General features: G+C 38.9%; 1 protein-coding gene across 2 annotated transcripts; it reads right to left on the bottom strand.

Annotated features, from left to right (window-relative positions):
• Positions 1–1,233: 1,233 nt before the first annotated feature.
• LOC131166763 (U-box domain-containing protein 27-like) lies at positions 1,234–3,339 on the bottom strand. Of its 2 annotated transcripts, XM_058125343.1 has the most exons (2): positions 1,832–3,202; positions 1,234–1,745 (listed from the first exon to the last, which is right to left on the bottom strand). In XM_058125343.1, exons 1-2 carry the CDS (start codon positions 2,675–2,677, stop codon positions 1,461–1,463), a joined length of 1,131 nt encoding a protein of 376 aa, XP_057981326.1. In that variant the 5' UTR covers positions 2,678–3,202; the 3' UTR covers positions 1,234–1,460. The 2 variants fall into 2 exon arrangements, with proteins under 2 accessions (XP_057981326.1, XP_057981320.1); XM_058125337.1 differs by having other exon boundaries at positions 1,234–3,339.
• Positions 3,340–13,098: the final 9,759 nt, after the last annotated feature.

Genomic DNA, 13,098 nt, shown 5'->3' with positions numbered 1-13,098 from the left:
CAGATGGGTGTAAAGGAGTAGGGACAGAAGAAGAGGTCCACACCTTTGGGTTTTCAGCAATGATCTAGTCGAGGCTTGTGGAGGAGAGGTAACTATGGCACAGTACAAAGGCAGGAGACGAGGGGTTGTGAGGTTCAAGGTATGCAGATCTACCCTGTCTGTTAGTTGTGTGGAAAAAAACATTTGGGAGAGTGCCGAGTGGGTGATTCAACTTGAATGCAACCAAGGTATACATTAAAGATATTTTTCTTTGCGTAGCCTAAGCATGCTTTGTGTGTTTGTATGATTGATAATTGATTGCCTCAATTGGCTCTTATTTGGGTTAAAACATTTTAATCATCTTGAAGTTCGTCTCTTTGACATCTCGACCCAGCTAATGATGGGACAATAGAGGAGATCTCACCTTATGGTGACCTCTCCCTTATCAACCCTAGTTAAGGGACAAGTGTTTTCTCTTAAACCCGTATGAGTAAATGGGAGTCGACGCTTCCACTACGAGACAGAGAAGTTAGGCGTAAACTTAGAATTTTCATCTATTAACAACAAAACTCCTCTTGAAAGTGTGTTCTTTACCATATATGGTCCTTCGAAATTAGAAGTTCACTATCCACGTCGATCATTGTGAATTTATATGATTTTCTTCAAGACCAAATACCCATACTAGAATTGTACATGGCGCACTTTTTTTACGATTGTCATAATTGTAGTAAGAGTTACTAATCTCCCTCTCTACAATGAAAAATATGTTCTCATATAACTAAAAATTAAGAAAACTTTAATGACATATAAAAGCATAAATTCCATTATATTATTAATTTTTCCAATTTCTATGTTCTAAACAGGAGATATTTACAATTAAATCTACACAAAAAATAATTATATTTTTAACATGAACTATAATAAATATTAGAAAAGTAACCATACTTCACTCCAGACTAAGTGGTTTAGTTAAATAAAAAAAATTCTTCTAACCCTAAATCCCTCGGAAGTAATGTATAGATTATGCAGACACTGACAATCTTCAAGAGAATCCAAACACAAATTTAATTTTTATTAAATTTGAAAACATGACAAGCTGTCATTGAGAGAGTTAAAAAATCCAAATTGGAGAGACCCATCCATCCTCCCAAAAAACAGAGGGAGAGAGAGAAAAAATAAAAATAAAAATAAAAATCCGTCTCTGCAACAAATTAAGAAAAGTTCATAACAGATGACAAAATAGAACAAAACCACTGGCTAATGAAATGAATTCCCTCCTGCATTATGTTAACAAAATTCGTTCTCCATTTACAGAACCTCTCCCCCTTTCTCCCTCTCTCCCCTCCCCTTTCACCATCTTCTAGAAAGCTTAGGCTTAAATTCATTTGGGAAAAATTGAAAAAAAAAAAAAAAAAAACACTAAACTGGAACTGTGAAAGCAAGTAGAGAGTCAAAATGGCATGATATGGGTGGTCTTCGTATCATAACTGGAAAGACAGGACTTGCAGCTCACTCTGAAAATCTTCAGCAAATCCCCTGCCATTTGTCTCACCTCCACCGAGCAATTGCTCTGCATCAACAGCAAGATCTTGGTTAGCCCATTGCTCTTCGTCACCGCCTCGTGAGCCCTTTGATCCCGAAACAGGTAACATATGCTCCACAGAATCGTAACCGCATGCTCCGTCGCCGCGTTCGACACCTTCATCGCCTTCTGCAGAATCGCCCCCACGCATTTCGGGTCCTCGCAGATCTCTGCTCTCCCTTCTCTGCACGACGACAACATTTGCAGCAGTTTCAGAGCTTTTTCCGTAATCGACACGCTTAAATTCGATTCGGAAAGATGCTTCCCCACCAATTTTATGGCTCCCAAGCTGACGATTTGGGACCTGATGCGCTTCGGCATCGATATTGCGATCAAGCAAGATAAACCAGCTTCTATGATGGTTTGATCCGTGCTCTCTGTTCCGACCAGAGCCAGCAATTCGGAGAGCAACCCATCTTTCCCTGCGATTTGAAGCTTCGATTCGGCGTCGATGGCGATCGTCTCCAGAATCCGAACACATCCAACTTTCGATTCCGTGCTTCCTCGTTGCAAAACGAAAAGCAACGAAGACAAGCAATCTCGATCACCTTTCAACGTCAATCTCATCAATTCCTCTTTATCTTCGTACTCCTTTGCAACCATATCCAAAAGCCTGACAACTTTAACAGCTAAATCAAAATTTTCACGAGCAGCATCACCCCTGCGTTTATTGAGAATGTTGACAAGCGCCGGCACGAAGCCAGGGACTCTCGCAAGAAACTTGAGCTTTTCCTCAGATTCTTGCGCGAAACAAGCGATTCTCGACACGCACTCGGAGCACTGCTCGGACATTTTCTCGATTTCCGTGACCAACTCCGGCAAGTGCTCTTGCTTGAGAGAGGACACCGCAGCTTCGCCGGGGATAGACCGGCGGCGGACGGAGTCCGACCAGATCTGGATAAGGCGCTGGAGAGTGTGATTGGGAACTAAGTCCTTGCTGTGGAGGACCTGCATCGTGGCCGGACACGTGTTGTTGCCGCCGTCCAGCCACCGTTGGATGCTAGCGCGGTCGTAGGTGACGCCGGTGCACAAGCTCACAGGGGACTTCATCACGTCCAGAGATATTGGGCACCGGAACAAGCTCGGCACCGTGATGTACAGATCGTCCCTCCCCATCTCTAGAGAGAGAAGCAAATGGCTCTACAGAGATGGAGGAGAAGAAGGGAGAAGAGAGGTGGTTTATGAAAGGAGAGAGAGAGAGAGAGAGAGTCAAAGGATGGGCGACGTCAGCTGCTTACTTTATTTATTAATTTTATTAATTTTTATTCGTTTGGTGTGGTCTTGGTCAAACCAGATGCACTTTGTTTACTTACGTAAAGTTGTATGTTACCCCCACCTCCCCCGCCCACCTCGCCTCATTTGGCTCCGCTGATTTTCCACCGTCGGATGGTTGACGAGCTCTTTCGTTTTGATGGAGGTGGGGTGGGATCATGATGGACGGCCAGGATCAGGAGACGGTGTGGGATCAAAGTTGCTGCGGGAAATGAATGCGCATAATGGGGAGTGGAACGTGGGGGTGTGGGGCCCAGGAAGCAGAGCATTGAGAAGTTATAGGGTGTGGAGGGGTCCATCTAAGTTTCGGTTGGTCGGTCGATGTGTATTTCATCGCACGGTGAGGACCGAGACCAAGACCAGCAGAAGCTCCTTGGGTTGACCGTAGCTGAAGGCAGGGGTTCACCTCACCGTCCTCACGGTACCTGTTCGTTGAAATTATTTTTTATTTTTTATTTTTTATAGTTGTATGTATGGCCAGCCTGATTCGCGGTTTGCCTTTTTATCTGGCTCTTGGCTTGTTCCCATGCTCTCTCTCTCTCTCTCTCTCTCTCTCTCTCTCTCTCTCTCTCTCTCTCTCTCTCTCTCTTTATTGGAGACGACGAGTGCTATTAGCACTGAAAAAAATACCACCAACACTATCATTTTTTCTTACATAGAAAAATCATAAATTTTGTCCTATCTCTATTTTTCCTTTTTTACCACTATGTTAATATTTAAGAGAAACAACTGTCATTTAATATAATAAAGAATAAACCAGAGTGATATTGGTATTTACAGAGTATAAATAGCAATTCTCTTATTGGAAAGTGATACACACACTTTTGATTCCAAATGTGTTTCTTTATTATTATTATTATTATGAATCTTGAACATAGTTCCACATCTACTGGCACGTGATGTTGAATTTTTTTTTTTGGTTTATTGTGAGAACACTCCTGCGATCGACGAGCCCTTTGAACCCTCCGATGCGGCACCAAACCCATAAGGCAGTAGCCTTCCCCCTTGGCTCGCCATCCGTGTAAATCGGATGTGGTCACAATCTACTCACACTCCGATTAGATGTTCAGTCAACTCACCTCCCGTGATACATCTAAACTTACCATCCACAGAACATGGTTAATTGCTGACTCTTTGAGTGTATCTATTAGGATTCGAGCCTCCGATATTCCTACTAGATTGCCTGATTCTTTTCTTAAGTTTTTGTCATCTCTCTCTTACTTTACTCTGAAAAGGGAGAGGAGAGGAGTCCAACGCAAGCTCCATTATTTTTTATTTTTTTCCTGATAGAGGTAAGGTCCCATGTGAGCTTCACATTTTTTTAATAGCGCCAAGCCTTTTTTTTCTCTCTCCAACATAGGGAGGGGGCCCATGCAGGCCCACAATTGATAAACATCATTTTTAATTTCTTTTTAACTCCCCTAGCCCCATGCTATTCTCACTAAAATGTTAAAATTATTTTTAATTTATTTTTGAACTTCTCTCTCTCTCTCTCTCTCTCTCACTGTGATTTCATTAATTAATTTTATTATTTTTTTTGAACTTCTTTTACTGAGACAAAATTTAGAAACAAATGAATTTTACTAAAATAATTTATTTTTTAAATGGCTTCCAATTTAACAACTTCCATCACTTTCTTTCCTAGTACTTTTATTATAAAATTAATTTAAATTATTTGTGTCTACTTTTTTTATCTTTGGTTTATATTTACATCTACTAAAATTATAAAAATATATTTAATTTATATTATTCAAAAATATAAAAATTGATATAATATATTACTTTTTTTGTTTATATACAACGTATGCACTCAAATTAGAATAAATGACTGAAAATATTTTTAAAATATTCAATAAAATTATACAATACAATAAATTTAAATAAGTGTTCAATTTCCCACATGCTATAAAATAAATATTTAAATTTTACTCAAATTTTATATTTTTATTTCTCATTCTATATTTGTATGGTCGATATTTTTATTTTATTTTTCTCTATTAATTTTATATTTAAATATATATGCTGCAAATAAATTTATATCATATCTATATGTTTGTAATATTTTTAAAAAATTATTTATTATATGCAATTTTTATGAATATTATATTATTCATATAAATTTATTAATATTTCACAGTTTTGTTGAACAAAAAGTGTAAAATAATTTGTTCAACTCTACTATTATTGTTAAAACTAATTATCAAAGTATATGTGTATGTCTGGTGCGAAGCGTAGATCGGTTTTGCTGGTTATTATTATTTTTGCATTGTTTTGACTAAAAAAATCTTACAAAATGACATTCAATGAGATGCATGAATGTTAATAATTTTTAACCTTGACTTTACTAATTCACTTCAAAGATATTATTATATTTATAATTGCAAATAATTGAAGATAATGACATCTTAAATTGCAAATCAATGTAGCACAATTTCGACTCCTAGTCAACTCTTTTGAACTCAGTCTTAGCAACTAAGATGTCGAAGTCTTTTATGGATATTATTTAGTCACATGAATAGCAACAAATTTTTTTTTTTATTTTAAAAAAAGAACGCAAGAGAATATGTTGTGAGAACAAACTAAAGAAGAGTACGTGATGTGATTGGTGTGATCTTAAAAGGGGGGTGAATTGGGTATTAAAAATTTCCTAGGTCAATTTAAATCTCAGCTTACACAACCTAGGGTCTATCTGAGCATTCACAAGTCCCCAAATGAATCAAGTATGCTAATATTTAAAACCAATATGACATTCACAACAAATTGAATATTATCATATTGAAACCACATCATATCCCATTTTAATTAAAGTGTGTATGTAATGTGATTAAGTCACGAGTCCATACATACACATGTAACATATCTCATTTAATTCAAATGTGGGCATGCAAATAATTATAACTGTAAATGAACATGCATACACATATGGAAATTATGGTGCTGAAAATAAATGAGATAAAGAGAGAGAGAGAGACAATATCTATTATCGAGGTTCGGCCAAACCAACCCACGTCCCTACCTTGGGCATACCCCCCAAGGATTCCACTAACCCTGCTCACTTAATGGGTAGAGTGGAAATTGTTTACATCCTTTCCTTATGGGGTAAGGTAAACCCCAGCTACACTTATCAAGCAGAGCTATAACCCAGCAACACTTTCGGGCGGTGCCAAGACCCAACTCAATAACCAAGTTGAGTTCAACCGATCTCCCTTACAGGGCGGAGACTCCCCAATTCAATTTACGAGCTGAACCCAACCGGTTTTCCTTACGGGGTAGAGACTCCCCAGTTTAATTTACGGGTTGAACCCAACCGGTATATACCAAACTTTTTGGTACATAAAAAGTTGCTTCTAAATACAAGCATAGATGTACAACATGAAAACTCTACAATGCACTCTCTAATGATATGAAGTAAGCTTAGAGAGTAAGGGTATTATTTTCAAAATAATATTTTCAATCTTTGAAAAATAATGTATATAATAAGTGATTCAAAGATTTTACCCTAATAAGAAATTTTCTCCAAAAATATTTTTCAATACGAAGTCGGAGAATCTAGGGTTTTGGTTTTTCAAATGATTTTTGCAACATAAAAAATTTATCTATGAAAACATGTATGTAAAAATAAATGCCCTAAAATGCAAATGCTATCTTTCAAAAGTATTTCAAATGAACAAAAGGAAAGAGAGTAGGAAGAGTATGTAAAAGTTTTGCCCCAAAACGAATTTTTGTAATAAAAACAATGTGGGGGAACTTTGATTTTGAAAATAGCCTTAAAAATTATTTGAAAGAAAAGTTTGGCTAATCAAAGTTACTAATTAGAGTTATGAGAGGGGTATTTATAGAGTTCTGGAAAATATGACCGTTAGGGGACATGCTCGGTATTTTGGAAATGTTTAATTAAAAAATTATTCGTGTTTAAGCGCTTAAAAAATTTCCAATCCGAGAGATTTGGTTGACCAAGGGGTTCGCTGGTCAACCATTCAAGCCAAAGATTTAAATTTTCAAACAAACTCGGTTGACCTAGGAATGGGTCGGTCGACTAAGTGAAGGCGACACCGAAACCTTTGTAGGTTCAGTCGACCAAGGCAAAAGATCACTGGTCAACCATGACAATTTTGAACTAAGAAGCCGATTGACGTAAGACGGTGGAAAGTAAAATTTTCAATGGCTGGTTGACCGTGAACACTATGTTCAAAATTGGGTCAGTCAACTGAGCCTTAGTCAAATTTTGACTTTTGGCAAACAGCGTGGTCGGTTGGCTGATGGACGTAAAACATGAATGGTTTGGTCGACCGAGACATTAAAAATTTAATATTTTACCCTTAATTTGACCCTAAAGTTATTTCAAAAATCTTGTTTGATTTTAACTTTTATGAAGAGGATTTTTGATAAAAAAAAAAAAAAAAAAATTAGTGCCCTATGGTCTGCCTACAACCTTTGATTTCTTGCGGTCAGTCTATGGTGTTGTTTTAGCATTCATATCATGCAAGCTATATGCATTATTATAGACCAGATATGAAAACTAAATGCAATTACAATAAACACAAATATGTCTTCTTCTTCTTCTTCTTCTTCTTCTTCTTTGCTCTTCTGTCTTCCATGAAATTCGCCCAGAGTATAATCTTCAGATTCCTCCTGACTTCCATGTCCCTTGTCCTTATGTGTGAGTTGAAACATGACCTGTTCAAATACTAAATACATACATAAGAAACATGTGCTTTATTAGTATTAAAATAGGGATCAGACTCAAAAAGTCAACCATACAACATGGTGAAACAAAATAAACAAAACCATAAGAACAAAACATAATTACAAGAGAAAAAGTCTATTAGAAGTCTTATTGGGAGAACATATGCTTTGTTATGTCAAAGTGGATTTCTTGAACAACTACATTAATATGAAACTAAGTTTTCCAAAAATCCAAATGTAATAAATGGGAGTAGCCTGGATTAATTTATAGATGATGGTATAATTGTTGTCTTTTTTATGGAATTAACCCAAGAGAATTCTTCTTCCTAAAAATCATAAGATCCGCCTTGACTAATGTTTTAAATAGTAGTAATGCAAATGATAAACTTCTTTGAGCATAAAAGAAGTAAAGAAGAAATGGTTTCCCTTTTTTTTTGTAGAAAACATAATTATTAGAATCTATTTTGTCACACAATATTATAACTTGTCCCAAACATTTTAGTCTATTAAAAAATAACAAGCCGACAAATGATTGAATGCCTTGAAATTGAACATTTGAATAAAAAAGAAGAACCCCAATTCATTTTAGAATGTTTAATTCTAAAAAAATTCTAATTAAGTCGAGGGTTAAAAGGCACAAGTAAGACTCTAAATAAGTTTATCTTCAGTAATAAAATAATAAAAAAAACCAAGTTTAATTTTAGTATTGTCGTGACGTTCCGGATCGCAGGTGCCCCGAGGTGGTGATGATGACGATGTTGACGGTGATGATGGTGGTTGCCGAAGTTGATGGGGTTGCAGGAATGTGGCAGTGTTGGTTTGCTGGGGCTGATATGCGAGAAAGATGGGTTGCTCAGCATTGCTATATGAGGATTATCGGAATGGAGATGCAGGGGGCGGCAGTGAGTAGGGGAGGCTGTGGCTGTTGGTGGCTATGAATGAGAGGGGGTGAAGTGAGAGTGATAGAGAAAGAGAGAATGGATAGGCAAAAGAGATGAGATGAGGGAAAAAAGGGTGATGATCGTGGGGGAGAGGAGCTTGTGCGGTGGTCTAAGAGAATATGAGAGAAGCTAGGTGTAGAAACCCAAATTTGAAAAAATAAAGGAAATAAATAAGAAAAGAATTAAGGAAATTTGTAAAGGCCATGAGTAGGGGAGGACAAACTCGTTGACGAAGTCCCTTCGTGTTCGTCGACGAACCCATTGTAGTGACCTGAAGAATAATAGCATTTTAAGTATTAAAGAGGGAGAAAAAATAGAAACATAAACAGAAGGAGGCCGTAGACTTTTGGAGATAATATTAAATAATTATAAATTCAAAAAATTGCCCAGCTTCATCGACGAACACAGGGTCTCGTCAATGAAGGTCTTCAGAATTTCGTCGACGAACACAGGGTTTCGTAGACGAGAAAATACCGAGAAACAGTTTAGGCTGCTCTGAATTTCGTCGACGAAGGCTCGTCGACGAGGTGACGTGTCTCGTCAACGAACCTAGCCCTATAAAAGGAGGAAAATCAGGATTTTTATCAGTTCTCTCGCCGCTCTCTCTCTCTCTCTCCTCTCTCTCTTCTACGACTCTCTCTCTCTCTCTCCCTTCTCTCTTCATTTTTGGCCCCACCAGTCACCGGATCGATGATCTGAAGCTACCACGACGCTCCTGGTAGAGTTCTCTACGCATCTACCGGAGCGGATCGTTAGGAAATCGGAGTTAGAAATCATCCCAAATTCAGGGTAAGACCTTTTAGTCTCCTTTTGGCCTTGTGGTAGTTATAGGAAATGATACAGGCAGAAAAATACTGATGTTTAGTTCTGGAAAATATTGGTTTCAGGGTGTTTTATAGGAGGCCCTGTGGGTATCGGGCTAGAGTACAGTAGGGGTTTTTCAGAGATAAGGTAAGAGATATATGCTATACTAGAAAATTTCTAAAAATTATGCAGTGTTTTTATTTATGAAAATTATGTACTCAAGTATGGTGTGGCTTGAGAATATGTATGTAGTATGGGGGTATGTTTTATGAATTGTAGTTTCATGATTTTATGTATTTCAGTGTTATGATTATGTGAATTACAGTACCATGATTGTACGGATTTTAACACCACGATTATACGAAATATGGATACAGTATTACGATTACGTAGTTCCAGTATTATGATTTACAGAGTTTAAAGCATGCCATGTTTTCTATTACCATAACATTCAAAGTATACAGACAGAGCATTTACAGAATATATAGACAATTATACAGAGATAGCATCGAGATGCTACAGTTATAGTATGTACAGAACAGAAAGATAGCATTATGGAAATTTTGAAAACATGATGAAAACAGTGAAAGAGTATATATATGAATATGTATATAGTATCAGACCTTGTTGGACCATACAGTTTACAGAGTACGGTACCATAGCTACATGCAGTATATAGTTTACGGAGTGCAACCGCTTATTCAGATAATAGGTTGTAGGTCGATCGTATAGTGCCCTTGACGTGGAGAGGCTCCCCATCAGATATGGGTAGAGGTGGGAAGATCGACTGAGGGAGTATAGTGATTTACCTGGTCGGCCAGCCAGTGTGGATCCCGCTTACAGGCCGTACAACCCTATCATGAGGGGTTAAATCATAACATACAGATATCCATAGGGGAAAGTTTACAATTATTATTATGTATATTCTGATTTACAGAGACAAGGGAATTACTTATGTATGTTAGATGTATTTTGAATAGTAACTTAAATACAGATGTGTTAAATGACATGAAAATGGTAATGAGTATTATGATTTGTACTGTATTTATAGATCTAGAGATACATGATTATATGGAAATGGATTTTTATGATATGATGACTCATTTACCACACACTAGTAATAGCATATATCGTCTTATTAAGCGTTGGCTCATCCCAGTGTTGAAACCTTTTTCAGGTGATCCAGGTAGGCGAGCAGATCAGGCTCGCAGGTAGAGGGGCGTCTGTAGTGCCCTGACAGCAAGGTGAGTACAGTGGAGGGTTTTTGTAATTGCCCTAGCTAGCTGAGGGCAATTTTGGGGATTTAGTAACACATATATACTCTTTTGGGAAACATGACAGCACTCTGGTATTGTATAGTATGGTATATCATTATGTATGGAAATTTTTATTTGTATTATGCTTCTCGCTGCTTAGGTTAATGTTATGGTATCAGAGTATGATAATTATTACAGTGGAAAAAAAATCATGTTAATTAAGCAGGTCGTTACAGTTTGGTATCAGAGCCTAGGTTTGCTAGGTTCTGTAGACTTTAGAGTGTAGCGGAAGCAATACCAGAGTATAGGAAAAAGGAATTGAGGTTCATTCTATGTCTGGGTATAGGATTTCCGTAGTGGTTTCTGTGCTTTTTTTGGGGTGACGATTTCAAGAAAACCATAGTAAACTATTGTCGAGTCGTGTGTCTAGGTGATAGAACTGGATATTGGGTAAGGTCAGGGAAGGTAGTTAATTTTGAGTTGATACGGGATAGGTCCTTATAGAGGATAAGCTGCTTAAGTATGTTTTCTTATTTTCAGGATGGACTCAGGAAGTAGTGGCACGAATGCTGGGGAGGACAGGATAGGACTTTCCAGCATAGGTGGAGGAAACACAGATGTTGTACTACACAGTGCCACTCAGCAGGTGATAGCTGAGATGGCCAGGAGTTCCGGGGAGCGTGGCTGTTCGATTGAGCAGTTTACGCGTATAAAGCTCCCATCCTTTGCTGGAGGAGATGACCCGATTGTAGCTGAGAATTGGGTCTAGGATATTAAGGAGACATTGGCAGTGCTTCCATGTACGGACGAGCAAAAGGTAGCATTCGCCATATTTAAGTTGATGGGGGAGGCGAAGCGCTGGTGGAGAGCAGCGCGTCTGATAGAGGAGCAGAGGCCGGTTCCAGTACAAGTAACGTGGGACCGATTCAAGGAGTTGTTCTTTAAGCGGTATTTCCCTGCTATTGTTCGGAGTGCGAAGGCAGCATAGTTCCTGCATTTGGTATAGGGGGAGATGTCAGTATCATAGTACACGGCTCGATTTGTCGAGTTGTTGTGTTTTGCTCCACATTTAGCACCTGATGAAGAGGAGAAGGTGAGAAAGTTTGAAGAGGGGCTTAGGCAGAATCTGTTTGAGCAGGTGATTGGTTTCAAGGCTCAGACATTTACAGAGGTTGTAGACAGAGCTGCGATCATTGAGAGTGGTAGACAGAGGGGTGTAGCAGCTCAGAGTCAAGGGAAGAGGCTTGCGCCTTAAGGGTTCAGGCTGGCTCCAGTAGGGGTCCATGGAGAGGAGGTAGTGATAGGGGGGATCAGAGACAAATGGCAGGACCTCGGGGGAATCAGAATATGCCGATGGTTCCGGTATGTTAGATGTGCAGGAGATGACATCCGGGGGAGTGCCGAGTGGGGAGCAATGTATGTTATTGTTGTGGGAGACCCGGCCACAAGATACGTGAATGCCCAGGTCAGTAGGATCAGGTTCTAGCACCCAGGCCTTATCAGGGAGGACATCAGGCAGCTCGGGGAGGATACCAGGTGCCTCGGGGTGGCCAACAGAGGAATGTGGCCCCAGCACGAGTATATGCTCTAACGCCAGGAGATGCAGAGACTGTTACGGATGTGGTGACAGGTACATTTACTGTTTCATCATATCCAGTCATTGTTCTTTTTGACTTGGGTGCTACTCATTATTTTATTTCCACATCTTATGTTAAATTATATGAGAGTGAGACCCAGTCATTAGATATAGCACTGTCGGTAGCTACACCATCAGGGTCAGTGATCCGATGTCAGAGGGTACTTAGAGGTTATCCGATAGAGATTCAGGGAAAAGTATTACCAATAGATCTTATTGTACTTGATATGTGTGGGTTCAATATAATACTGGGTATGGACTGGTTGGCTGCCAATCACGCTAGCATTGATTGTTTCCAGAAGGAAGTAATTTTCAGACCTCCTGGAGAGCAGGATTTTAGATTCGTTGGTTTGCGGGTACGTGCTCCGACATAGCTAGTATCCGCCGTGCAGGCAAGCAGATTACTCTTGGACGGAGGTCAGGGATTTATAGAATTTGTGAAAGAAGCGATTGAAAATGAATCAAAGATTGATAGCACTCCAGTAGTACGAGAATTTTCAGATGTTTTTCCAGAGGAGCTACCAGGGTTGCCTCCGGTACGCAAGGTAGATTTTCCTATAGATTTACCTCCAGGGACTGCGCCGATTTCTAAAGTTCCCTACCGTATGGCTCCAGCAAAACTGGGAGAATTGAAGGAGCAGTTGTAGGATTTGCTGAACAAAGGGTTTATACGACCCAGTGTATCACCACGGGGAGCTCCAGTGTTGTTCGTAAAGAAGAAAGACGGGTCTATGAGGATGTGCATTGATTACAGGGAGATAAACAAAGTTACTATCAAGTATAAATATCCTCTACCCCGCATAGACCATTTGTTTGATCAGCTTTAGGGTACGCAGGTATATTCTAAGATTGACCTTAGATCCGGGTATCATCAAGTGAGAGTAAAAGCGGAGGACATAGCGAAGACGACCTTTAGGACCAGGTATGGACACTACGAGTTCC

This window comes from Malania oleifera, chromosome 1 (genome assembly GCF_029873635.1).
Source record: "Malania oleifera isolate guangnan ecotype guangnan chromosome 1, ASM2987363v1, whole genome shotgun sequence".
NCBI classification, from domain to species: domain Eukaryota; kingdom Viridiplantae; phylum Streptophyta; class Magnoliopsida; order Santalales; family Ximeniaceae; genus Malania; species Malania oleifera.
Note: the sequence above shows the minus strand (reverse complement) of the source record. Positions and strands in the feature narration are given on the sequence as shown.

What these genes read in the sequence shown, in the direction of transcription:
- LOC131166763 (XM_058125337.1), bottom strand. Translation starts at nt 2,677, where the DNA reads ATGGGGAGGGACGATCTGTACATCACGGTGCCGAGCTTGTTCCGGTGC.